The sequence below is a fragment of the Larimichthys crocea genome, chromosome III, assembly GCF_000972845.2.
Source record: "Larimichthys crocea isolate SSNF chromosome III, L_crocea_2.0, whole genome shotgun sequence".
Taxonomy (NCBI): Eukaryota; Metazoa; Chordata; class Actinopteri; family Sciaenidae; genus Larimichthys; species Larimichthys crocea.
Window position 1 is genome coordinate 36,847,150 of NC_040013.1, and position 27,518 is coordinate 36,874,667.

The window sequence follows — 27,518 nt, forward strand, 5'->3', positions numbered from 1 at the left end:
ATATATATAATATTGCTTAGCCACCATCTATGGATATCTGCTCCTGTGCCTGTTGTTGTTATTATTACTATTCTTATATTATGATTATATTTATATTTATTTTTAATTCTTATTACTTAATTCTCATTTTAATGATTTGTAATTTATATATCACCTGTCATTTAATATATTAAGTCTTATGGAAATGTTATTAAAAAGTAAACGTAAAAGAAAAAAAGAAAAGCACTGATATATGACAGTAAATGTGTAACTTTAGTTAAAATTGTATTTTTATGGTCCAATATAAAGCCACTAACGTAACTGCAAGCCCTTGTTACTATTGTCCCTGCCGAGTTGCCGTACTGCGGCTCCGCCAGTCGCTGCCGCTCGGTTGTTTCGTCCGCTCGCCGAGCAGAGCTCGCTTCATGTCGGGGTAAACATGTCTGTCATCGGAGGTGGTACGAGAGGGTTTTATTTCAACACAGTCCTGTCGCTGGCTCGCTCTTTAGCCGCACAACGTCCGGCACCAGTGGAAAAGGTGAGGCAGGAGTAAACCGAGTGAGCTCCACAGGACACATTTGTTTTAAGTGGCTACGTTAAGTAACCCGGAGCAACAGGGTTGTTCAGGGTGTAGCTCCGCTTCCGTGCAGACATTAGCTTATTTTGATAAGTGACATGACAGCTCGGCTAACATTTGTCAGGTGTGTCTGTAGTTATGAATCACTGGATCCGGGACAGTGTTTTCACAGTAATAAAACAAGATGAGAGCGATGCAGAAGAAAGTGGCGTCGCAGCTTGTGTGGTGCATCATACAGGCAGAGTGGCCGGACTGGACCAGCACTGCAGTCAAACAGGTTGAACCGTGAAGAGAGATGACAGACGGCTTCACTGTGTGCTCTGCTTAACAGGATACACTTGCCTAAGTTCACCTGTTGCAAAGATAATCAGGTCTAAGATAAACGTCTTTTTTTCAACCAGGCAACCATCCATACACTGTCACTTAGTATTGATATTTCACAGAGCACATAGGTTATGTAATATCATGTTTTAGTGGGGTTTTTTGTGGGAATCAGTTATGACTATATTTAATATAATAAAAGACCTGGAGACAGAATCGTGGATGTGTCATTGTTTGAACTCATATTGTTAAATCATCTCTTGTACTGCACTTTTATTATTTATTTTAGATTACTATCTGTTGTAATACTATATTTTGTTTTGTATCTGTTTCGATTTATTCGCTCTTACATTGTGCTGCTGCCAGGACTCCCTTAATCTCAATGGGGAACTTTCATGGTTAAGTAAAGGTTAAATAATAAAAATTTTTAAAAAAACCTGAATTATGATACCATTGTTATAGTAGGCAGTTAAATAATAGCGTATGGTTCCCATCTTGATACATACAGTGAACGTTATTGATCTTCAGTAGAGAAAGGGATCGATGACAACGTGGACAAGTAGAAACAAATAGGTACAAATAACAAAAAATATAAGTCGGAAAGGTACATACAGTATTTTACCCCGGACCAGTGTGCTTAAAAGTAATAAGTAAACCAATAGTGGTATAACTCTAGCAAAGATCAAAACTGTCTGTGAAGGTTCATCGTCGTCCAGGTTAGCTTTCTTTGACAATCTGGATCTACAACCAAAGTCCTCTTGACTCAGATTTAATTCTTCTCAAAGATCTGTATTGAAACATGCAATTGCTCTAAAACAAGCATTTTAATTCAATACTGCTGTTTTTCTAATGCTGTAACTACATACATTTGCTCTCTTTCAGGTCCAGAAGCTACAATGTATGTGTCCGGTGGAAGTTCGCGGTGTGTTCACTCTAGATGTGCGTCGTAGAGATGCAGTTATTGCGCTGGCTGTGTTTCTGGTGGAGTCTGGCTTACAGGTGAGTGGGGATCAGTAAAAAAAAAAAAAGGCAATCTTTTTCTTTCCGTCGTTTCATCTTTACTTTATTTAGTCCTGGATTTGAGATCCAAACATTTCACATTTTACAGAGGTTATTACACTGGGATGCAGTAGCATGATATATTTGGAAATGATTAGCATTATTATATTAGTACATAAGTCCACTTTTGCTACCAGCCTCTCACAGGATTCCAAACATATCACCATGATAAGCTTATTCCCATAATCTGATTAAACTGGCGATTAGACATGCAGCTGGCCATTTAAGCCTCTAACCTCATCACACTGAGACACAGTGTGGAAATCCTCCCAGCCACCTGATTAAGTGGAGATTGTAGCTTCACTTGTCAGTGTTAAAGTAATGTTTGATACAATTTTTTCAATACAGATTTGATTATGTGTCGGAATCAACAGTGCCTCATATTTCTGATTTGTCGGTGCTTGTTAGGCAAACAAAAGTCCCGCTCCATGTGAGCAAGTGCAGTTGTTTGTGGCGTGTAATGATTTGCTCTACTCTGGCAGCACAAAGACATACTTGTTTCCTACTTGCTGAGCCTATTGAGAGGTCTACCACGGGTCCAATGGATCGAAGAGAGCTCGGGAAAGAAAGGAAAGGGTAAGAACAATCCTCTTACAGTGGGGCTCTTTTTTTTTTTTTTTTTTTTTACAATGGCCTCTATTTACTTGCTGTAAGAATGCACTAAGTAATATGCAAAGAGACAGGAGTTTCTACTTGTTTGTCCAGTGTAAATCTGTTTTGTTTTGTCACTTTCTGCTCTTCAGATTTTCTCCCAGTTGCAGAAAACTTCAGCTTCTGTCTAGTAACTCTTTTGGCAGATGTGGCTCAGAGGGACCCGGACTCTCGACAAGAGGTCAGCTGGAAAAGTGGCGATAATATCAAACCATTTTTAGGTTAGGGTGCATTGTAGTTACATGCCAAGTTATTGTTTCTATTGTTTCCCTTTCAGATCTTGAACGCTATAATGGAGGTCATGCAGTCATTGCAGGATATGTGCCAAACACCTGATAATCAGGATAAAGGTACACACACACACGCACAAAGTCAACAAAGTGCATAACACCAGTCCTTCAAAAAGCTTCATAGATGCTCTTTTGCCTTTAGCCTACCTATGCAGGTATATTGTCCCCAGCTTGCTCGGCATGACTCGAGCATTTGGCCGTTACAGCAACACAGATGAGGCTCTGCTGTCTAAGCTGTTCCCCAAAGACTCGCCCCAGGCCCGCTGCGTCACAGAGGAAACTGAGGGAGTGCGACGCAGGTCCTTCAATGACTTTCGTTCTATCCTGCCATCGTCACTGCTGACGGTGTGCCAGAGTGACACTCTGCGCAGGAGCACTGGGAGCAGTCTGGATCCCTCTGTACAGGTGTGTGTATGTTGTGATAGTGCTGGTTGGACAATTCAGGACAGTTGCAGGTGGCTGCAGAGAAATTATTTTATTTCATCAAAAAATCTGAACTTTCTGAAGACTTTATTATGTTTGCTTAGTGGTTAAAGAATTGGACTGTCTCATAGGTCTGTTCAGATCCAGGAGGCCACTCACCCTGCTCTCCCACAGCCCCTGGCCCACATTACTTTGAAGGTAAAACTCAAAAAACACACACTGCTCTGATTAACTTTATGTTTGCTGTATAAACCTGGATTCTGTCAACTCATCCCAACATTTCTTCGTCAGCTATCAACATTATACAACCACAATTCGATACTTGCGTATTGCTTATCTGCACTTGTATTTATTCTGAATAAATGATATTCATTGAAGCACGTTTGTTGCTTGGTAACACATTGATACTTGTTTTGTCTTTATGTAGATGCTCAGTTATGTCATACATTTCTCATTATGAGGGAAGCAAATCATCTCTGGTGTTAAGACCTGTGTTTGCTTTATGTGACAACAGTATCGCCAACTCCATATAATGAACCTCAACGATAACCCTCTATGTTGGTCATACCTCTCACTCCAAATTGTCAAATGAACTGTTTTCCTTGTTATAATGACTGTACAGTGAACTTATGATGCATTAGACAACTGCTATTTTTGGTCTCATGCCAGCTATAGTCCATCGATCAATTTTCAATTAAGTGTAGTGCAGCAACAAACCACTATTCCTTTTTTATGCCTTTTAAATGTTACAGCGCCTCCTTTAGGAGCTAGTTATAAGTTGTCCAACTTCTCATGTTTTTTATGTCTTCTGGTCCTTCTCATTTTAGGTGCCTACCTCCCAGACAACAGCTCGGTAGATCCTGACTACTATTTCTCTACAGTCAGCTCCAGTTTCTCAATGTCTCCTCTCTTCTTGGGAGCAGGAGAAAACGAGGTGGAGGTGCCTATTGATTTGCTCCGACAGCTCCTCAGCATGGTACAATAGACCACTTACCAATACATTGTGTCTGTTGTCTGACCAGTACCTACAGTATATGCATCTGTAACAGTGGTAATTGACGATTTACAGGTGAAGAGGTTTGTTTCTGACTCTTTTTTGAAAACTCTGGATGCCACTATGACAGAGGTTATAGAGGTAACTATATAACGACTATTTCTATAAGAAACTGCACATTTTATAAAAAATTCAAAGTTAAATTCCTGCCTTTATCAGTTAAACAATCTTGTCTGTCACTGTCTCTTCTTTTTGTTGTTAAGTCTAATCCTGGATTCAGCCTCTGTTACAAAGCCTTCAGTGACCCTCTCTACGTGTGTGTGTTCAAAATGCTGCGGGACACACTATACTACATGAAAGGTAAAGCATCATAGATTATTTATTATGCAGTAAAACTGCCCAGTCCTGTGATTATTGTGGTATTATGTGGTTTAATAAATAAGTCAAATTTCCATGCTCTGTGTTTCGCAGCCTTGCACCCGGCATTTGTACGTGAAGTGCATGACTTTGTACTGGAACAGTTTAGCAGCAGTCAATCAGAGCTGCAGCGGGTACTTCATGACACAGGGGGGTTGCCGGGGGAACAAAGTCCCCTCAAGCTTCGTTGCCAAGCCAACGCTGCCTGCGTGGACCTCATGGTGTGGGCTGTCAAAGATGAGCAAGGTAATCAATTGTAGCAGAGCAGTGTGTTCAGAGAAGTCATAATCAGAGGGATGCTGAAAGTGTTTGATTGTTCCAGTTGCATCACTTTGACTTACTGTTGTCTTTTTTTCAGGAGCTGAGAATTTGTGCACCAAACTGTCAGAGAAGCTGCAGTCGAAAACTTCTAGTAAAGTCATCATTGCTCATATGCCCCTGCTCATCTGTTGCCTGCAGGTATAAGTTAGAAAGAGCACAAAGAATTGTATTAAAATAGAAGTGAAACGTTATACAAGGCTCTAAATCATGGGGTCAGGGTCATATCTAGAAAATTACAAACTAAAAGTAAGTGACTATTGGTTATTCTGGTGATTCTGTGGGCTAAGGTACAGGTTTGGTTTTGAAGCTGACTGATCTGCACTGCATGTGTGAATTTCTTTGATTTATTGGCTATTAATATTTAATTTTCTCACCCTCTGTTTCAGGGCCTGGGTCGTCTGTGTGAGAGGTTTCCAGTAGTTGCTCACTCAGCCACAACCTCTCTCAGGGATTTCCTGGTGGTTCCTTCCCCTGTTCTTATAAAACTTTACAAATATCACAGCCAGTACAGCACAGGTACAGATATTTATTTTAATTATAAGGGACCATGTACAAAATGAAACACATATATTACGATTTGGGTTAGAGTTATCTTAAAGCTAATCACTTCATCTTGACAAACACACACACACCATGTCAACAACAAGTGTTAGACAAATTAAAAGCATGATATTTGTATGCAAAGCAAAACCAATAAAATGCAGAGTCAGTACCAGTTCCTATAATTAAACTGAGGTACACCTGTAACTAATGTATATATTTATTAATTTAAATAATGTTTAACCTGTAACTAATGTATATATTTATTAATTTAAATAATGTTTAACCAGGCAAAATGTATATTTCACCACTTATTCAAAAACAAAATGTAATATTTTCATAGAAATGAAAATGTATCTACAGTATGCCCACCAGGAACCTCATTAGTACAAACAATCAGAGCCAAGTGTAGATGGGACACCGGTGCTGATGATACATGAAAAATATATATCAATAACAACAATGTCATTGTCACATTGAGTTCTCATCTATTATTGATCTGAACATAGTGTTCAGTGAAGAGCTGCTAGAAATACAGACAGTTGGAAATGTAATTCAGGTTACTGATTTTCCGTGTTGTCTGACACAGTGTACTGCTTTTACATGGATTTGCTGCTAATTTGTTGGATAAAAAAGGTATAAAAAGATAACGTGCTCCTTAGATTTGATGCTATAATCATCCTTTTTCTTTTCCATGCAGCATCATGTTTTGTAAAAATATTTGAATAAGAATTTATCCTGCTTATTTTGAATCCTGTGTGTGAATGTTTCTGTCATCACTCTTTTTTAAGGCACAGGAGAAATTAGGATAAATGTGACCAATGAGCACTCTCAGTCTACCTTCAACCTGCTGTCAAACAGGAAAGATCAACCGTCCATGTACGAGCAGCTCAGAGACATTTCCATTGACAACATATGCAGGTCAGACACGAACACCTGCACTGTGCTGTGATTATAAAAGACGTTTTTTTTAATTTATTTTTTGATCTCTCATTGTTCATATTTGTATGTATTTGTTTTCTCTCAGATGTCTGAAAGCTGGTCTGACCATGGATCATGTAATAGTGGAGGCTTTTCTGGCCAGTCTGTCCAACCGTCTATACATTTCACAGGAAAATGACAAGTGAGCAATGTTTCTAGTTGGTAAAAAAAAAAAAAAAGCCACAATGTGCTTTGTCTTTGACACTGATGAATAGATACTCTAAAAATAAAACTTGTCTTTCTGCCAGGGAAGCCCATCTGATCCCAGATCACACCATTCGAGCACTGGGCCACATTGCAGTGGCTCTCAGAGACACTCCTAAAGTCATGGAGCACATCCTACAAATCCTTCAACAAAAGTTCTGCCAGCCACCATCACAGCTTGATGTACTCATTATTGACCAGCTTGGCTGCATGGTCATTACAGGAAATGTGAGTTCAAACAATAACACGTTTTAGAGCATCTCGCCTCAATTATTTTAGACATTTTACGGTTATAAGGGATATTTAGGGCAACACATAACCACCAGGGGATCATTTAGAAGTGTAAACCATTGGTAGGAGGGGAGGGCAGAGAAGATTTCTCTTTACCCAGAGGGCCTGACATGCTGTAATTACTGGACACCTGCTGGCTGTTGTTTATTTGCTCAGTACAATGTGCATAAAGAACAGCTTCCAGTATTCTAGTTCACTAGTTTGGAGTGTAATTAGGTATTTTGACATCCCGTGTACCCAGAGTGAAATGGACTACAATTAACAAAGGACTAGAAATGGATATGACCTTTTACAGCAGACACAGATCACTTTCAAAATGCCGCCCTCTGTCGTGATACAGATCCTGCACATTTTCTCATGCTATCTATAATAATGGTATTTTTGATTTTGAAAATTAGCCTGTAGCCTGGTCTTACGTCTGTCTGTCGGTCTCTCTTTCTGTCTGTCTGTCTGTCTGTCATGTAGCAATACATCTACCAGGAGGTGTGGAACCTGTTCCAGCAGATCAGTGTGAAGGCCAGTTCAGTCGTCTACTCAGCTACCAAAGACTACAGAGATCATGGCTACAGGTCAGCATCTGATCTTACCCTGATCACAGACCAGTACCAGTTACACCAGGGGATTGTTGTTGTGTAGAAGCAGGAAATGTGGTTGCACATTTCCCTGAATCACGTTATATCTGTGTGTGCTGTTATATTTGATGATTAAAAAAAAAAAAATATATATATATATATATCTATATATATATATATATATATTATTTATTATAATATATATATATATATTCTAATATATATATATATATCTAGAATAAATACATTTCTGTCTACACTGACTGTGTTATAACAGTGTTTAACTGTTCCTCCATCTATGCTCACACTCCCCCAAGGCACTGCTCTCTGGCAGTTATAAATGCTCTGGCCAACATTGCAGCCAACCTGCAGGGGGAGCAACTTGTGGACGAACTGATGGTGAACCTTTTAGAGCTGTTTGTCCAACTCGGCCTGGAAGGAAAGAGAGCCAGTGAGAGGGCCTCAGACAAAGGACCAGCACTGAAGGTACATGCTTAAATACATAAACATCTAAACGCAACAGGAAATAACAGCAAAGTTGGTAAATAATAGATTATAGACATAGTAGATAATAGCTCTTTATCTTCCGTAGGCGTCAAGTAGTGCTGGAAATCTTGGCGTCCTCATTCCAGTGATTGCTGTGGTGAGTATGTGATGTCTGCACAAACTGCTTTCCCACTTCCCAAAGTGTTTTAAAAGTGTTTTAAAATATTGCCCACATACTGTAGAGTGCAGTTAAATGATTTACAGCAGTGCTTCAGATGAATCTGAGTAGTTAGTTAGCATTTAACTCTATCAACAAATATTTACCCTGTTAGCTGCAGTGCAATAGTACAAATATCTGTGTCAACAGTTCACCGCTGAATGAGTAGTTTTCTTTTGATTATATAATTAGAATTAATAGCAATAAGTAAAACAACATAACGTTGCCTTAAGATAATAATGGAACAATTTAAAGCTTTTTAACAAAAGAGTCTTGTCTAGTAGTGTTTTTATTTTATTTTATTTTCCCCTTTTTTGTGTTCATGTTGATGTTTCCATAGTCTGCACTATATTGCAATTATTACAGTATAACATTAGGTAATGACAGTTATTGTTACAGTTATTTCTGAGCATATTTCTCTATTAGCTTTATTGCAGAAGCTAAAACATTAACAGACAGATAACAAGCACTCACTGAGTCACTCTGACAGACTTACAACTTTTTGAGTGATTGGAGGGAGAGGTTTAAATGTTCAGTAAGAGACTACATACACATAAAGACTCATTACTATGTCACATGTACATATTGTGCTCATAGTAAATCTTTTAGTTTGAAGTTCTAACCAAAAAGGGAATTTGAAGGGAATAGCTGGTCATGTTTAGCTCTGTGAGGGATTAGCCACACGACCCATGAACACAAGGCAGTCTGTGCGGTGCTCGTAGATCAGGAAGAGAAAGGGGTGGTCCACAGTGAAGCGGATCTGAGAGGAGAGGGGCATGAAGCCCACCTGGGTCAGAGCAGCAGCCTCTGTCCCCTCTTCATTCACAGTGATGGTTCCCTGGTGCTTCAGCTGTGTAGAGAGATTAGAAGGCTTCGATTATTTTGAGATAGTTTGTAAGAATTTATTGTGGTTGACAAAGTGTAGGTGACATTAATTTTGTTTTGATGTTTGGCTTCAGTATGAGTTTGGTTATTTCTTAGTAAAATCACAACAGATTTAAGAGTTCGTACTCACCCAGTTCATCAAAACCTTTTCAGAAGTCATTCCAGAGAAGTCTCCACTCGCTTGGAATAAGTCAGTGAGGCCCATTTCCTTCATATTCTCAATCAAGTCATAGTTCTGCTCCAGTTTAAACCGAGGTAGCACCACCTCTCGAGTCCTGAAGGGAGGCAGAGAAAAGTTTTCTCATGGTATAGCTTTTAAAACACCAGTATTTAAAACCATTAACTCTAAAGGGGCTCTCACTGGAAAAGTTAGTGCGTATTGTTATTTACAAGTGTGCTTTCGCTGCTATTTATTAGTTTGTTGGGAAAACGCTTTTGACCTGTTTGTCATGTTTTTGAGCCACTTGTTGACAACAGTGGGAGAGATCTCCTGCTCCAGGTTCCTCATGCCATTAATCTTCCTTGGCAAGGCAATGAGCATGCTGATTTGTCCTGTGTATGGCAGCTGAAAAAAAGAAAGTTTGCATAAATATTATGCAGCTCAGTTGATTTGTTTATGGATCAGTATGTGCTTTCGTCAGGAGGTTACCCACCTGTAGGATGTCACAATCTAGTTCGTGGTCAGCAGCAGCCAGATAGTTTCCCTTGTTGGTCATCATTGGCACACGTACGTTTGTCTTTTCGCTAACTCGGAAGTTGCGATAGTGAGTCATTTCTTTGGGGAATTTCTGTTCCCATGTACCTATTTATACAAACAAACAAACAAGGTGAGAGAGTTATATATTTACTTTTTTATCCAAAGAACAAAACAAAGCATGTGTAATCTAATACTTTCCAAAGTTACTCAGAGGACAGTGTCTCTATTTTCACTCACCTTTGAAGTACAGGTAGTTGAGCAGCATCAGTACCATATTTGGGTCGACACTCTTGAGTGGTTCCCTGATCAGCCCTTTGGTCAGCTTTAGGATGCGACGGTTGGCTTTGTCGAGAAAGGCAGGGTCCTTGAAGTCTACTGACTGCGGCTCTGCAAAATAAAAAGCCTTTGTCTCTGCACGGAAAGAATCTTTCACCAAGACATTCTTCTTCACGTAGACGTCGTTTACAGAGCGTAGTGTGTAACCAAAGTTCCTCCTGAAGAGCCTGTGCGTCAGCTTCCTGAACAGCTTGTGCACTGTCGTGTTGTCATAGTGATGGCTAGCATTGACAAACTCGGCGAATCCCAGAGCTTTGTAGATTTGATCGTGTGTTCCAGGTCCTGCCCCTAAAGACATCATTCCCATAGCGATGGAGATCCCAGCAGGTGCTAGCAGGATGTTGTCAGTCTGGTTGACATCGTTCCGAAGACTTCGATAAAGGTTAAAACCGAAATGAGCATTAACGATGTTGAGACGTTGGAGGCGAGACCGACCGTGGAACAGCCGGAGTAGTCTGGCACGTCGAATCTTTGGGTCGGAGGGTTCGGCAAAGATGTCAATGTCTGGTGCTGGTGTGGCAATCTCATCTATTTCATCTCCTTCACTGACAAAATATGCAGCCATTCAAAAGAAGAATTACTCTTAAAGCACATTGCATCATGCAGTAGCTGTTTTATAAGTATGTGATTATTTTTCACATTTTATACACAGTTTACATACACTTACATTCAAATATTCTGCAATTATAAGGGGAAATCGTCAACTTGTTGGCACTAAGTTAATGATAAGAGTTGCCTCTGTTAAGCCTGCTATCTGCAAGTTACTCCTTTTACTTTATGTTGTCATTACTTTACACCTTAACTTCTTTTTTCAAGATTTTTTTTAAAGTTAATACTCACATGTAGTCATCATTGCCTGCAGCCAGGATCGCGTCAAAATCAATGTAGTCCTCATCCTCAAAGCCATCAAAAATTAGGTCATTAGTGACAGTGTTTTCTTTGTGGAACTCCAAGGGGATGGCCTCTAAATCCACTGCCCCCCCATTAAAGGTTCTGGGATTTGGTGTAGGGTCACTGAAGTGAGAGCTGATGTCTTTGATCCCAGCCAAGGATGGACTGACCAGCAGACAGGCTACAGAGATGACGGTGATGACCCACATCCTGAAGGCTGAGGGAGAGGGAATGGACATTCATTAAGGCTTAATTAATAACAGGATCGACGTTTACTAAATAGTGTTTTAATAAATCAGTAGGAATAACACCAGTTGTTCACTGGCTAAAAACACAAACAGCTAAATCCCCTAAATAGCAGTCTCAGTCTGTAAAATGTCTTACCTTTACTGTTGCTGGTGGGAAATGCTGTGTTTCTTCTGTTTGTGGGACTAAGAGCAAAGAATTGAATACAAAACTGAACTTTGATGTTGGGCTCCTCCTGAACAAATAGACCAGATCAAACAGACCAAAAAGTGCTGTGACTGACTAAAATCTTTAACTCTTCACAATTCAACTTATCTGTTAAGAAGATTTAATATTAATGAATGATCCAAGGGTTCATAGTCTGATATATTTTGTAGTTGTCTGTTTATGTTATTTGTTTGTCTTTATTTTATCCATTCTGCCGCATATCCAAAGGTATTTGCATTTACATTCTTTTAGAGGCCCTTTTAACAAAATGTGATCATTTGAGTAATGCAACATTAATCTCTATATTCTGTACCCTTTTTATAACTCACAGTTGACCCGACGACTTCCACCAATCAAAGAGGCCAAGCCCCGTCTCCAGAAGCTGTTCAGAGACTTCTGGCTATACTCTGTGGTCATGGGTTTTGCTGTGGAAGGTTCAGGTAAGCAAGAAAGGAACTGATTTCAGTATGCTACATGTTCAGTAAAGCTCTGCACTTCTGCACTATATCACACAAAATTAGTGGGAACTGATATTTGAAGGTACACTCTCACTCAGCCGATAGCTTCCACAAATCACAAAACCATTCCTGTTCCATGTTGTTGTTTTAAAAATGAGATGTGGGGAAATATTTATTGTGATAAAAGGCTTCATTAGATTATATTAATAGATTATATAAAGATAGATCTTTGGCTTTTTTTTGTCATCAGTTTCATCTCAAATATGTAACCAAAACATACATAGAGCTAGTCAATTTGCTCTCTACATTTTTGAATATATATTTTGTCCTTTAGGGCTTTGGCCAGAGGAGTGGTATGAAGGCGTGTGTGAGATTGCCACCAAGTCTCCTCTTCTCACCTTTCCAAGTGGAGAACCTCTTCGCTCTGAACTGCAATACAACTCTGCCCTAAAAAATGATACAGTCACACCGGTACAGGGTTCACAATCTACACTTTTGTCTTGTAGTCAGATACATGTTGTTAAAAATCATTTTGAAAACAGAAACACCAGGACTGATCTATTAAATTGTCCATTTGTTGTGCAGGCCGAGTTGAGCGAGTTGCGGGCAACCATCAGCAATCTCCTCGACCCACCTCCTGAAGGATCTGCCCTCATTAACAAGCTAGACTTTGCCATGTCCACGTACCTGCTCTCAGTCTACAGACTAGAATACATGAGGTCAGCTCCAGCTACACATATGTATCCACTTTACATTGTTCATATTGTGAAGTCAGATTATGAAGATTTGTATTATTTATCTTTCAGGATGCTGCGCTCCAATGATCCTGACAGGTTCCAGGTCATGTTTCGATACTTTGAAGACAAGGCCATTCAGAAAGATAAATCTGGTGAGGGCTTTAAACCCTTTACACCTTTAGCCATTCTTTTACTCATTCTGTGAAATTCATTTTCTTAAACAATTTTTTTTTTTCACAGGCATGATGCAGTGCATTATTTGTGTTGGAGATAAGGTGTTTGACGTCTTCCTCCAGATGATGGCTGAGAAGGTAGGTAGCATAGTTTCTCAAACAATTTCAAAAGGGTTGTACGTCTTGTTGACTGTATGTTTCATTTTCCAGTATCGATGCGTAACAGTCAAACATATCTCTTGTGTTTTTAGCCCAAGACCAAAGAGCATGAGGAGGAACTGGAGCGACATGCACAATTTTTACTGATCAACTTTAACCACACACACAAGAGGATCCGCAGAGTGGCAGACAAATACCTCTCTGGTTTGGCTGAGACGTGAGTGCTGATGAGCTAATGAACGCTGTCTGCCTGCATTTCTTTCCTATCATGTTAACAATGGTATGATTCAAATTTCTCACGTGTTTTACCTTTACTAGATTCCCCCATCTGCTGTGGAGCGGTCGTGTGTTGAAGACCATGTTGGACATCTTGCAAACACTCTCTCTGTCACTGAGTGCTGTGAGTATCCGTGGAGGGCTGGTGTGAACAACACAGCTGTTGATTTGAATCCTACAATGAAAATTTTCAATCTAGGGGTTGAAAATGAAATTGTGTTTTAGTAAACATCAACAGTGAAAAAAAATGTAGCAGAACAAAAGCAGAGATTCATTACTGTAGCTTAAAGTGATTGTTGTCAAACTGTGTTCAGATAAATGCAACTGTCAGCTTCTCTTCTCTGTTTATTTAGGACATCCACAAGGATCAGCCATACTATGACATTCCAGACACCCCCTACAGGATCACTGTTCCTGACACATACGAGGCCCGAGAGGTAACTTTGGACTGTTGTTACACTTATCACCACAAGAGGACAGCGCAGTATTGTTTTTTACAGACTGTAGACGCCTCTTTCTTCTTACGTCTTAGTTCTTTTTGAGTTGTTTAATCTGTTCATCCGTCAGCTAAATTATTCTTTGTCATGGATGTTTTTATTCATGTTCAACTAACTAAGCCCCTTACATTTAATATGTGCCAATAGTAAATCTCTACATTTGTCAAACAGCAGTGTTTCATAAATAATCATATCCTGGATTCCTTCTGCTTATAGAGCATAGTGAAAGACTTTGCTGCTCGCTGTGGTGAGATCCTTAAAGAGGCAATGAAATGGGCCCCTTCAGTCACAAAGTCCCACCTACAGGTGAGTTATTTTACCTTTACTTTTTTTCATATCAGGAACGATCTTGAGTTTTCTATTAAATTGATGAATTTAATTGTAGCTATTGCTTGTTTAAATTAATACAGCTGTTAACTTTACTTGTGTCTGTATAGTTTAAGCTGCGTTATGCAGACAATAGAGATAGTAACATAACATAAATTACTTTATTAGTTTATTTTTTTTAAGGGAAATTGTATATTTTGACAGAGGATATTTGTTCCATTAATATATTTCCCTTTTCCTATACAGTATCTCACATGTGTCTTTTGTCTTGTGCAGGAGTACTTGAACAAGCATCATAACTGGGTGTCAGGACTGTCCCAGCACACTGGCCTGGCCATGGCCACAGAGAGCATACTGCACTTCGCAGGCTACAACAGACAGAGTACTACACTAGGCGTGAGTCATACAAGCATGTGGGCATCTTTGCATGTTTACACACAAACCCGTTTCCCAGATTAAAGGCGGGATGAACATCATCAAAAACCACAACAACACAAGCACAGTGTCTGTTTCAGCCCTACCAGTGATTTCTGTAAGGATATTGCAGTTTTTTTTAGAGCACTGAGCATTGACAAACTCCTGTCACTTCCTGACGTATCAAAAAGAAGAAGATGCAGCACTTTTATAACATCCTTGCTAAATGTTACAGACATTAAAAACAAAATGGGTTTCTTATCAGGCTCCACAGGAGAGTTGATTTGATGCTTATTAACATTTGTCCAACATTTTGAGCGTTTTAAGTTAACAAATGTGCCGTTTAGTTGCTTTGTCAAAGCCTTTGCAGTTTTTTTAACACTAAGCAGAAGTGTCTTGTATCCTTTGTGCACATAAATGTGTTTTGCTCTGTATGTATTCTATACCTCTGTAAACACTGGGCGTGTAGGTGTTTACAGTACTGTTTGTCCCTGTGTGCATTCTTACTAGTCTGTGTGACATTATTTTGCTTGCTATGCGTTTTCTATATGTTCCTTGGCTTGCATTCTGCTATATTCGTCTTTTCATTTGCTTCATTTGTATTTTGTCTTTATTAAACTGCACCGAACTGCCTTCCTGGTTGCTTGGCTGGTTTACGGATTTGCTGGTTACCTGGTTACTTATCTTCAATGGACGGGTGGGTTGGTTGGCTGGTTGCCCATTTGGCTAACTGGTTATGCTGGTGCTGTCCTCCACCATGTGGCCAACCATAGGCTGCTTTCCCTCAGGTTGGTCTGAACACTAAATACAGAAGAGACAGGGCTCAGGCATGATATCCTCAGTATATCCAGAAGTGTTGCAGAACAGATAGGTATCTTACTTTTCTAGCTTGTGACTGTGTGACCCCTGAACTGTTTTCTGTTAGACCACCCAGCTGACAGAGAGACCAGCATGTGTAAAGAAGGACTACTCCAACTTCATGGCATCACTCAACCTACGCAACCGCTACACAGGAGAGGTGAAGTGGTAACATTATAACGATAATGTGACTTTCCGAGACTATCTCCATACAGTATGATTCATACCTGTATGTTTGTGTGCTGTCTAGGTGGCTGGTATGATCCAGTTCTCAGAGGTGACTCACAGCCATTCAGACCTCAACAAGCTGATGATCCATCAGATGACCAGTGCTCTGGACAGCAAAGAGCCAGAGGCTTTCACCCAGGCCATGTTCAAGATGGCCGCCCTGCTTATAACCACCAAAAGTGAGCAACTCATTTTAATTGAAGCATTTAATAGTGGTTGTTTTCTGTTATAAATAAATGTAAATGTGTGTATGTTGTCTTTCAGACTGCGATCCTCTACTCCTGCACCATCTGTGTTGGTCTCCTCTGAAGATGTTTACAGAACACGGCATGGAAACTGCCATCGCCTGCTGGGAATGGCTCCTGGCTGCATACAATGGAGTGGAAGTGCCAGTGTGTATATTTGTCATTTTTCAAAATCATATATTTGTTAAATCCACATTTCTCTTGGTGTGAGATATGTTGTAGAATGCATTAAATCGTTTCTTCTCTTTTCCGTCTGTTTAGTTTATGCGTGAGATGGCAGGAGCTTGGCAGATGACAGTAGAGCTGAAGATGGGTTTGTTTTCGGAGGCCAAAGTAGAGGCCGGCCCTCTGGCTGTCTCAGAGGAGAGTCAACCTGCACCCTGCGCACCTGATGTCATCCCTCACTTTCTCTGGATAGAGGTCAGTGACACACAGACAAAAGCACTGTTTTCTATGCATCTGTCCTAGCATGCCACATACAGGGTTACATAGGGTCAGACATGTCTTGAGATCACTGATTGTTATGGGGACTCTGATTTCTCTCCTTGAGACACAGTTTGTGTTCAGGAAAGCAGGTGTCATTCTGATCGTTGCTATGGTAACCAAGGTCAGAGGATAGGACTGTCTCACTCCATAGACATAACAGATAGATACATAACGTAGAAACCTCTGCAGAGTCAGAAAACAGTGTCGGACCACTAAGGGTAAACATTCTCCACTTTCTACTTGATTTCCTGTCCTTTCTATCTTATAATAACTGTTAATTGAGACTTTGATATCCAGAGATCATGTAAACTATGTCCGTAAAATACACACACAATGCTCATGTTAAATCCACTGGGCTGTTATGTTACAGTATAAGTATATGGATTGGAAACTGTCACCTCTCTGTGTTTTCCCTCCAGTTTCTAGTGCAGAGGTTTGAGATAGCCAAGTACAGCAGCGCTGACCAGGTGGAGATTTTCACCGCCATTTTGCAGAGATCTCTGTCTCTGAGTGTTGGAGGGCCTAAAAGCAGCCTGAACAGACATGTTGCTGCCATTGGACCAAGATTCAGGTACCGTGTCTGTTTTTTACAACAGCAAACTGGGTTAATTTCAAATGTTGTAATAATCAGCTGCAAGAAATACTGAATCCTCGACTTGATAAGACTGTTGTGTTATCACTTTGCTCTATTTCAGGCTGCTGACTCTGGGTCTGACTCTGCTGCATGCTGATGTTGTGACAAATGCCACTATCAGAAATGTTCTTCGAGAGAAGCTCTATTCCACTGCTTTTGACTACTTTAGGTAGAAAACATTTGATTCTGGTTTGTTGCCAGAAAAAAAAACACATTTTATTGCAGCAGTCTTTCCGTCTACTAACCTCTCTGCCATCTCTCTCTTTGTATAGCATCACTCCCAAATTTCCCACTCAAACGGATAAGAGGCTGAGAGAAGACATCAGTATAATGATCAAGTTTTATGCCAGTCTGCAGTCTGACAAGAAGTATCTGGCTGCCAGCCAGCTGGTTCCCCCAGGTACAGCAGTGAGAAAGTTTCTGATGAATTTGGATGAATTTCCCTCCCTTTTGTTATTTTCTAAAGTTGGTATCTGAGCCTAAGAGAGATGAATAATTGATTTGTAGGATAGTTTAATGGTGTTTTCCTTTGTGTAGATCCCCAAGACATGTCGGTGAACAGCCTGTCTGTAGTGGCAGTGACAGATAGCCGGAGCAGTCTTGATGCAGCTGTGGGCCAGAGGCAGCAAGTGGCTCAGGGATGGATAAACACCTATCCTCTGTCCTCTGGGATGTCCACCATATCCAAGAAATCAGGTAAAACACACAGGATGTTAAACTTAAATGAGCTGTGTTGGAACACACCATGTGCTGCAAAGATAGGCCACAGTGAAACTCTTATACATAGATGAACTAGGTCTTCAGTTATACAATATTTCCTCTGCCATTATGTTTTACTGATGTATTGCTCTCATACTGTTTCAGGATTATCTAAAAAAAGCAACAGAGGCACCCAGCTGCACAAGTACTACATGAAACGGCGGACTCTTCTACTGGCTTTACTGGTATTTAGTTTACACTGTTTACACAACTACAAAGCAAGTTACATCATATTATTATTATTATTATTATTATTATTATTATTATTATTTTTCTACATTTAAATTCCTGGACAATTATGGTGAGTCTTTTTCCCTGTCTGTCTCCAGGCCAGTGAAATTGAGCGCCTGACGATATGGTACAACCCGTTATCCACTCAGGAGCTTGCTATTGCTACTGAACAGTCGGTGGAGACCAGTATCGCTAACTGGAGGTCCAAATACATCAGTCTGACAGAGAAACAGTGGAAGGACAATGTCAACCTGGCCTGGAGCATAGCTCCTTACCTCGCCCTGCAGTTGCCTGCAAGGTACACAGAGAAACAAAATGCATTACATCCCAAGTTTCATCAGTGTCAAACTGAAGGTGTATAACAAATTTGCTCTGTAATAATATCCCTAACAAACCAGTAAGTGAAGTTTTTAAAAGCCAGAATCCATAACTTTCTGCACATTCTTGCCCTCTATTGTAGCAAAAAGTAAATGAATAATGCTCAAACTACAACAAAGATAGCATCGAATCCAGAGTTGCACTTGTGATTTCATCTTACAGCATTAATGCAGGCATTTTATAGCTGAATGAAAATGTCTTAAACAGACAAGCCTATTGCATTATATTACCATTTTAGCCTTTCATGTGGGTAATATATTCACCGACAAATGGCTGAGTTACAGGACTGTTTACTTTAAGTGATCTTATATACTTGATAGAACATGTTTGAACAGAGACTTCATTCATTGGACCTGCACCTATTCAGTTTTTTATTTGTTTTTCAGATTTAAAAACACAGAGGCTATTGTCTCTGAAGTGACCCGCCTAGTCCGAATGGATCCGGCTGCTGTGTGTGATGTCCCAGAAGCTGTTAAGGTGAGGTCATCCGCCTGCAAATGAACCGGATGGCCTGTTGAGTGGTTGTTTAAGTCGCTGGACTTGCTGATAACTGAATAATGAACTAGTTGGTTTCACTATACAGTGACAAGTTGTATGTTGTCTTCCTACTGCATTCATATTTATTTTTTCCAATCAGAGGATTTGGAATGACTGAAATCCTTTCTGGACCTCATTTTGCATTTGAATATACAGTATATTGAGTCATTGAGATCATCCATGTCCACAGCTATAGATTAACTCTCACACTTTTATCTTAATAGGCAGGAAGCTTGCAGCACAGGTAATAATGTGCTTTTATCGAGTGCTGTTGCCTCTTTTGACTTTAAACATTTAAATCTTCCTCTAAGTAATTTCTTCTTTGGGTTTTTATGTTTCCACTACTGCATGTTTGTGAAGTTGTGACAAAAGTTAAACATAAGAAAACACATTTTGTTTGTCATGTGTTTATGTGGCCATGTTACTTTGCCTGTCACTTGAGAAAATGCTGGTGTTATTGAAGTAATCTCTTTCCCTCCAGCTTCATCTAGTCATCTTCATTTAGTTCTACCTGACTGAGCTCTTAATGAGCCCTGTACCTGTCTAAAGAAGAAGCAGGGGAGGCAGAGCACGGCCTTCCCTAAAGGCCACCATAATTTAGCATATGATCCTCCTTGACATCTCATAGTTGTTTATTCCAGTCACTTTAGAAACTGATAAACACAGCTTCCTCTAGAGGCTAGTTAGCCAACCATCAGGCTTGGGGTCGCAACCTTGCATCAGATTGCTGACGTATATGATGCAGAGATATGGATCCTGTGATGCATGCTGCACATAAAGTAGTGCTTAACTACATATTTATGTAAATGTTGGCTAAGTTGAGTGTTTTTTCTTTCTTTTTTTGTTTTTGTTCAGTTCCTGGTGACATGGCACACGATTGATGCCGACTCTCCAGAGCTGAGTCACATCCTGTGCTGGGCCCCAGCAGATCCCCCAACTGGACTGTCCTACTTCTCCTCCCTGTACCCTCCTCACCCCCTTACAGCCCAGTATGGGGTCAAAGTACTCCGATCCTTTCCTCCTGTACGTTCACATATATGGCACACACATTTGTAATTTCCATTACTTTCTCTAGTAACATATAATATTAAACACTTTCAGAACTGATTTTGCTAAAGATTTGAGAAATAGTTGATCTAAGTACCATGCTCATGGGTCTATAATGCTGTACTTCAAACTAATATTCCTAGTGGTGTTGTTTTAACCAAATTCAGACAGAGACAGTACAGATTAAATTTGATGACATTGACTGAAAAGCCCAAGGGATTACCATATTATTTGCTGGGTGTTTGCTCATATAAAGTGCCACAGTTAAGACACTTCTTTTGTGTTCTAGCTTGTAAAGTCATGTTTTCCACTCTTTCTAGGATGCCATTTTGTTTTACATTCCTCAGATTGTCCAAGCACTTCGTTACGACAAGGTAAACTGTTCCCTGAGTCAACAAACTCATTTAAAGCCCCACATTTCTACAGATTATTATATTTGCAGATCTTTCCTTCCATTTTTTTCTTTCCTGTTACAACCTGTGATAGATGGGTTATGTGAGAGAGTACATCCTGTGGGCCGCTCAGAAGTCTCAGCTTCTGGCTCACCAGTTCATCTGGAACATGAAGACTAATATATTCCTGGACGAGGAAGGAAACCAGAAAGACCGTGAGATATTTAACACATACTTATTTACATCACAACAAACAACAAGAACATATTAATGTATGTTGTAATGATCTTCTCTCTCCCTGCAGCTGACATAGGTGAACTGCTGGAGCAGATGGTGGAGGAGATCACTGGCTCTCTGTCTGGACCGGCCAAAGACTTCTACCAGCGAGAGTTTGACTTCTTCAACAAGATCACCAACGTGTCAGCCATTATCAAGTATGCACACATTTTACTTGTTTTTTTATTTGACCATAGCACCCATACTGTGTGTTCAGCATGTTTTAAGCCAATAATTACAGTAGTGTATTCTTTAAATTACTGATGGACTTGCATAACATTTTAGATTTTCCCACTGAGATTTCAGTTCAGTATCAGTTTTAATGGATATTTTAATATAGGGACTTATGAAGATTCACTTGTTTTGTAGCCAGCCTCGAACCAAGTGGCTGTTTGAGGAACTACTTTCTGATGCACATCATTTTTTTATCTCGTTGTTGTCATCATCACCTCATCTTTTATTTTCATAATTAATTTGTCCCTTGTGTTTTAGCTTAATATGTATAATCACCTGAACATTGTTGTGGAGAAATTGCTGAAGTCAAATGTCAATGGTGAGGTCAGGAAGGAAGAAAGTGTTCAGCAGCCTCTGATGTCTTATGCTGTATTATTTATTGACGCTTGGCCAAGGAGAATTAGAGACACTCTCAAAGTTCATCAGAAGTGCCTGAGTCGGTCTCGCATTCTGCTGAACTCATTCTGGTGGATAAACTTTAAACCCAGATAACACTGCAAATACTACACGCCCAGAATTAGAGAGAATGAGAAGAGAATGTCTTTACCCATGCAGGTGTTATTGTCAGCATATTATAGTCTGGAGACACAGATGTCTGTTTACGCAGATTGGAACGTCAACGGCCAGCTATCTATTATGTCTAAGAAGGCAGCAAAACGTCTCTTTGACCCTGGCCACAGTGTTGAGATAGACCTGCACCTACTGTTCTTAACCAAAGCCAAACAACTAATACTGCCGAGGACCTCAAGGCCCACACGTGACGAAAATTCTATAACAAACATAAGAGTCATTTTGTTTTTGTTACCTTAGAATGAGCCTTTTATCTACAGCTGTTGTGGGTCTGTCATGTTGAACTGCTACGTTTTTACAAAAATCTTCACATTGGTCCCTGAAATGCCATTTTAATTAATTATACAGTATAATACACTCAAAATATGAAAAGGACAGTAAAAGAAAAGTTTAACTTTTCTGTTAAACAGAGCCTTCCACTGTAGGTAATCTTCAGGGTGTGTATGGAGTGATAACAAGTTTCCCCCTGAGCCAAGATGTTTTGTACATTTCTCTGCCTCTTACCAACAATAATCTACTTTCTAAATCCCTTTGTGCTTCATTTATTTGGCTATTGGTTGCTGTAATGTCTCTTTGATTATGCACTGGTCTGGAAGATATTGTACCGGTGTGTACTCTCTGTAGCTGATGAGAAGTTTCTAATTATTGCTCGTCCTTACAGAGTGTCTTGTCAGCCCACTAGAGGCTCACAAAATTCCCCTCAGCACTCATTACAGCACTAATTGAACTGTCCAGGGGAGAAACTTCTCCTGTCCCCTGCTTCGACTCTCTATTACTCTCCACTCTAGTGACTCCCCACTGTGAATAACAGCAGAGCCAGACTGTCACTTCTAGTCTTAAGTCATTCAGTGAGATACCCTTGCATAATATTCTGTATATGTAAAGTCATGACATGTGAAAACTCTGTGTGTTTTGTTTGTCTTTATCAGACCTTTTCCCAAAGGGGAGGAGAGGAAGAGGGCCTGCTTGGAAGCCATGTCACAAATCAAAGTCCAACCTGGCTGTTATCTTCCCAGTAACCCAGAGGCCATAGTTTTGGATATAGACTACAAGTCTGGGACCCCAATGCAGAGGTGGACCTTAAAACCATCTTTTATAATGCTGGTATTTGTAACCAGAATCCTCAAAGAAATGTGAATATACACATATGTATCCCTTTGTGTATCTGTTTAGTGCTGCCAAAGCTCCCTACCTGGCCAAGTTCAAAGTAAGGAGATGTGGAGTCAGTGAGCTGGAAAAAGAAGGTACTGCTAATGTTAAATAAAACAAAAGTTTTATTTCTCAGGGGCGTGTACAGACAAAACAGTGTCATGACATCTCCACAGGTCTTCAGTGTCGTTCAGATTCTGTAGATGATGCAAAGAGTGAAGAGGAGGCCAAGAGAATCTGCTGGCAGGCGGCCATCTTTAAAGTGGGAGACGACTGCAGACAGGTCTTAGTGTCACACTGCTCTCCTTTCACTCACTACACCGTTATCTCTCATTCATTTCTTGATATCTTTCTTTGGCTTGACTTAGTCGTTTTAGCTTGAATCCCCTCTCTTTACCATTTCACAGGACATGCTGGCTCTTCAGATCATCAGCCTGTTTAAGAACATCTTCCAGCTGGTGGGCCTGGATCTCTATGTTTTCCCTTACAGGGTGGTGGCCACAGCCCCAGGAGTAAGTTCATATAAAACCTTTCCAATCTTTCTCTATATTACTTTCTGACAGGAACTACTAAATGTGGATCATTACTGAATGTTGAATGCCTGATGGGATCCAGGGGTTGGATCCCATCAGGCATGGCTGTGACATGTTGCTGTGACCTGCGCTGCATATAAACCAAATAAATGATCAAATCTGAGCAAGTTAACGAAGCCTGACGGGCAAAACGCTCTGCTCTTGAGAAGCTTTTGGTGGGATACAAACCGTGCCCAATGGAATTCAGAGTTAACTTTTCCCCTGTAAGTAAATCACTTCTCATTCTTCCTGTTTCTGATGTTTCCCCACAGTGTGGAGTGATTGAGTGCATCCCAGACTGTAAATCTCGTGACCAGCTGGGCCGACAGACAGACTTTGGCATGTATGACTATTTCAGGAACCAGTATGGAGATGAGTCCACATTAGCGTTCCAGAAGGTAATCTCACAAACTTGTGCAGCCAAATTTTATTTTATTTGTTTTTAAATCAGTCATTTACACCTGTAAGTTGTGCCATATTTCTCAGTGCTTACATTTTGTATTTACTAACAGTTTAATCTGATACAACGTCCAACATTTCTCTTTTCAGGCACGATACAACTTCATCCGCAGTATGGCTGCTTACAGCTTGCTGCTCTTCCTGCTGCAAATAAAAGACAGACACAATGGCAACATCATGCTGGACAGCCAGGGCCACCTCATACACATTGGTGTGTTTATTGTCTTATAGCTGTACCAAACTTAACATTGTCTAAGCTAAATTAGAAAAAGGGATCAGTATGTGTATTTCCTTCAGTATCTTCCAACAAGCCCTTCAAGACTCTACTTGCACAACTGCAAATCACCCTGGAATCTTTACCAAAAGGTTTTAAGTCTTTTATCCTTGACTTACTCTAATATCTAATACAATCTAATATTAATAGAGACCAATGGCAGTGTGGAAGGGAGGAAGACTCTCTGAAAATTGTTGGTACTACATGTTGTGCAGGGTTTATAATCCTTTGTAACCCAGGCCTTTATTTTACATCCTTCTTTCTACAGCCTTTCTGTGTGATTGTAATTGTATCAATGGTGCTAGACATGCTGCAACATGATACTGGTGCATTCAATTATAAATCCTAAACTTGAGTGTTTGTATTTTTTTTTTTGTTTTGTTTTGTTTTCAGATTTTGGCTTCATGTTTGAAAGTTCTCCTGGCAGAAACTTCGGCTGGGAACCGGACATAAAGCTAACCGATGAGATGGTGATGATCATGGGTGGGAAGATGGAGGCAACGCCCTTCAAGTGGTTCATGGAGATGTGTGTGAGGGGATACCTGGCTGTCAGGTGAGTATTCAGTAGTGCTAAAGCAAATGTTTGTACTACCAAGATGGTTTAGCATGCAACATTAAGACATGTTCCTCTGATGAATCAGGCCCTACATGGATGGAGTGGTTTCCTTAGTTACACTCATGCTGGACACTGGCCTCCCCTGCTTCAGAGGACAGACCATCAAATTGCTGAAGTGAGTCAGACGTGTCTGCATGCATCAGCCAATGTGAATGAAAATAAGCAGTTTAAACAGCATTTGCTTTCTTCTGCTCATGGTGTTATTCTCCACATTTAGGCAGCGATTCAATCCTGGTTTGAGCGAGAAAGATGCAGCTTCCTTCATCATTAAAGTCATCCAGAACTGCTTCCTCAGCAACAGGTCAGTACAAAACTTAAAGTCTGCACATTCTTACTATGTTTTTGTTAATATTGGCTTCCAGAAATCTTAATTCACATTTGTCTGATTGCTCTTTTATTGTCTTACAGGAGCAGAACCTACGACATCATCCAGTATTACCAAAATCAGATCCCATACTAAACGTTTGTGCCTAAGCATGTGCATTTATTGGCTGGTACTTTGTGTGTGCGTGTGTGAGTTTGCGTGTGTGCCTTTTATTAATGTTTATCATTGAAGATTGTTGCTCATGGTTTCTGCTGATTGTTGGATGTTGTTCTTTGTGTTTGTTTTAGCTTCTTGTTTCTCTCAGACCATATTTTCTTTATATTAGTTGTCTATCCCCTTATTTATTTATTAAGTTTTAATGACATCAATGTTGCTATTATTATTATTATTATCCTATTGCACTAGCATCTTGACTTCTGTGCACTTAGAGAAAAAAACTCTTGGAATTCTGCACGTTCAGTAAATAATTAATCCGAGTTTGTGCCAATTTTAAACAATTTGTATGTTATATGTTTGTGAATGTGGATTCTTAAAGCTGTTGATTTTAGATGGGGTTTGAAATGTGATTGGATACTTGAAGTAGTTGAAGTTGACTGGATTCAGTTTTGACCAATGTGGCCTATTCTGTCATCTTGTACTTGACTATACTACTGTGCTTCTCTTTTTAATGGACCAGTCAGATTTCTTTGATCCGTAGCATGGTACTCGTCTTTAACTCGTATTTAACAGTGGCAACTGACTGTATAGACATGGATTACACTGTCTGTGTTTTTGGGTTTCCGTATTTGCAGTTACCTCGGGAGAAACGATGCACACAGTTTTGTATATTTCGCGTTGCCAAAGGGGGAGGGAGGATGATGCACATAAATCAGACTTTTCTATTGTTTATGAAGGAAGGTAAGGCACAGTTTGAATGTTGGGCATTTGCATGAAGTTAAGCATTAACTACCATGTAGCCTGTGTCCAGTGTGGCTTCTGGTGACTTATTTTAGTAATCCAAAGTGCTGTGCCCCATGTTCATATGGATAGCTTAAGCCTTTATGTAATGTTACTGACTGTAAAGATTTTGCCTCTCTTTGTATATTTATATCCATGACCCATTTTCTGTCTCCTTTTCTATCTTCATGCCTTTTGAATGCAAACGCATAAGATAAGAAATCAAATAAAGATCTATTAACTTAAAGAAACTGTCTTCTTCTTGCTGCATGTGTTTCATTAAAGTGCCTGACATTGGCAATAAGAGTTGAAATCTGTGTGAAAATCTGTGAGTGAAATCGGTTACAATCAAATGGGAAACAGAAAGCCTGATTTGATACCATGGTCGAAAAATATATTATTTATAAAGATGCCTTTCAAATAAATATGAATTGAGACATACACATTTGTTTGTATAACTGATTTTAAACTAAGGATGGTGGAGGCACATCACACACATTGCTCTTTTTTTAAAATTATTTTTTATATATTTTGTGTTTTCTCCAACGGTGAAGTGCCTGGACCATAAAGTATGACATGTTTTTTTTCAGTGGTGGTGAGTTTTAAATATAATAAATATTAATAACTGCTTTTTACAATAAGAAAAAAACAATGATACACATATGTATTTATAGCTAGGAAATGTCAGCCCGACAAAGAAAAGAGTAGTGTAATTCTTGTATGTAAGGTGGATTTTAATGTAGGCCAGTGAAAATGTTATCATTACTTAATTATGTTAGCTAATACATGCAGTCTTGTGTCTCATCCACATGCTGTATTTTATATTTACTTCCACCAGAGGGCAGCAGATAATGACATTTAATGTGTTTGATGCCTGCAGGTTGCCACTTCTGATTCATTTAAAGATCACTCAGTAATAACTAATGTGAAACCAAATCATCTTCCACAGTATTCCAGGAAGTAGTGCCAGAAAACACGCTGGAACCTGACTCAGCTGTCAATCTATTGTTTAATGACTTCTCACAGTTTTCTATGGAAGCCAAGAACAGCTGTGCTTACAGTTATTTTTTTTTTAAACGGCATTATCTCAAGATTATGAGTTAATTATTTCATTAGCTAGAGATAACAAAATGTCGTCATGACTATGGATTAATTTGTATTGTTATCTTGAGAAAAAAGGCTGATTTCTTGACATAGAGTAATTTACAAGAAAATGATTTTGTACGATTAATAAGAGGGAAGTTTTTTCAACCCCATTATCTCAAGTTCACAAATTCATTTTTTGATTTTCTTGAGAAAGCAAGCTTTGTTATCTTCACATACTGACATAATCAACCAGTTATCACAAGAAAACAAAAGGTTGTTTCCTCTTATTACTTATGTTCATCATAGATCAGGAGTCCCATGCCAGGGTACATAGATATGTGGCAACCAATTTAAGCTGAAAATATTAGATCAAGGAGCACAAATTGTTGATCTGTACGCATTTATGTCCATACTTTATTTTACTATTCAAACACCCAACAATATAGACAGTTTCTTTTACCTTTTCTTTATGTCAACAAGAATTCTTTTAGTTCTATCATACTAGACAGTAACTATCAAAGTGAATAAATAAATATCAAAACCCTCACCTCAAATCACTCAAGAAAAAAATACTTAAAAATTTACAAAAGGTTCACGTGA

At 39.5% G+C, this 27,518-nt stretch overlaps 2 protein-coding genes across 4 annotated transcripts; one reads left to right on the top strand and one right to left on the bottom strand.

Annotated features, from left to right (window-relative positions):
* Positions 1 to 315: 315 nt before the first annotated feature.
* On the top strand, positions 316 to 26,083 carry pi4kab (phosphatidylinositol 4-kinase, catalytic, alpha b). Of its 3 annotated transcripts, none has more exons than XM_010734272.3 (55): positions 316 to 517; positions 1,760 to 1,876; positions 2,419 to 2,512; positions 2,680 to 2,768; positions 2,865 to 2,937; positions 3,020 to 3,282; positions 3,432 to 3,498; positions 4,128 to 4,276; positions 4,370 to 4,435; positions 4,558 to 4,654; positions 4,766 to 4,957; positions 5,070 to 5,170; positions 5,419 to 5,548; positions 6,364 to 6,493; positions 6,600 to 6,695; positions 6,802 to 6,985; positions 7,514 to 7,617; positions 7,938 to 8,106; positions 8,213 to 8,263; positions 11,917 to 12,025; positions 12,378 to 12,514; positions 12,629 to 12,762; positions 12,850 to 12,932; positions 13,021 to 13,091; positions 13,205 to 13,329; positions 13,431 to 13,512; positions 13,742 to 13,825; positions 14,102 to 14,191; positions 14,489 to 14,608; positions 15,400 to 15,414; positions 15,552 to 15,644; positions 15,735 to 15,891; positions 15,977 to 16,104; positions 16,219 to 16,377; positions 16,863 to 17,014; positions 17,139 to 17,246; positions 17,350 to 17,477; positions 17,615 to 17,773; positions 17,942 to 18,021; positions 18,166 to 18,365; positions 18,832 to 18,922; positions 19,838 to 20,005; positions 20,350 to 20,403; positions 20,516 to 20,636; positions 20,726 to 20,855; positions 22,431 to 22,574; positions 22,675 to 22,745; positions 22,827 to 22,933; positions 23,058 to 23,162; positions 23,495 to 23,620; positions 23,772 to 23,892; positions 24,349 to 24,508; positions 24,597 to 24,686; positions 24,789 to 24,872; positions 24,980 to 26,083. In XM_010734272.3, exons 1-55 carry the CDS (start codon positions 419 to 421, stop codon positions 25,029 to 25,031), a joined length of 6,309 nt encoding a protein of 2,102 aa, XP_010732574.1. In that variant the 5' UTR covers positions 316 to 418; the 3' UTR covers positions 25,032 to 26,083. The 3 variants fall into 3 exon arrangements, with proteins under 3 accessions (XP_010732574.1, XP_027133410.1, XP_010732577.1); XM_027277609.1 differs by having other exon boundaries at positions 6,370 to 6,493; XM_010734275.3 differs by lacking the exon at positions 15,400 to 15,414.
* serpind1 (serpin peptidase inhibitor, clade D (heparin cofactor), member 1) lies at positions 8,605 to 11,624 on the bottom strand. The gene is made up of 7 exons (XM_010734271.3): positions 11,517 to 11,624; positions 11,082 to 11,349; positions 10,143 to 10,786; positions 9,862 to 10,010; positions 9,649 to 9,773; positions 9,339 to 9,483; positions 8,605 to 9,173 (listed from the first exon to the last, which is right to left on the bottom strand). Exons 2-7 carry the CDS (start codon positions 11,339 to 11,341, stop codon positions 8,982 to 8,984), a joined length of 1,515 nt encoding a protein of 504 aa, XP_010732573.2. The 5' UTR covers positions 11,342 to 11,349; positions 11,517 to 11,624; the 3' UTR covers positions 8,605 to 8,981.
* Positions 26,084 to 27,518: the final 1,435 nt, after the last annotated feature.

Excerpts from the sequence above, each read along its gene's own strand:
- serpind1 (XM_010734271.3), bottom strand. The coding sequence starts at position 11,341 with ATGTGGGTCATCACCGTCATCTCTGTAGCCTGTCTGCTGGTCAGTCCA. Across the intron at positions 9,774-9,861 it reads TAGATTGTGACATCCTACAG|CTGCCATACACAGGACAAAT; the intron begins GTGGGTAACCTC and ends TCTTTTTTTCAG. Across the intron at positions 9,174-9,338 it reads AAAAGGTTTTGATGAACTGG|CTGAAGCACCAGGGAACCAT; the intron begins GTGAGTACGAAC and ends CTCTCTACACAG.
- pi4kab (XM_010734272.3), top strand. The coding sequence starts at position 419 with ATGTCTGTCATCGGAGGTGGTACGAGAGGGTTTTATTTCAACACAGTC. Across the intron at positions 2,769-2,864 it reads ACCCGGACTCTCGACAAGAG|ATCTTGAACGCTATAATGGA; the intron begins GTCAGCTGGAAA and ends TTTCCCTTTCAG. Across the intron at positions 13,513-13,741 it reads TCTCTCTGTCACTGAGTGCT|GACATCCACAAGGATCAGCC; the intron begins GTGAGTATCCGT and ends CTGTTTATTTAG.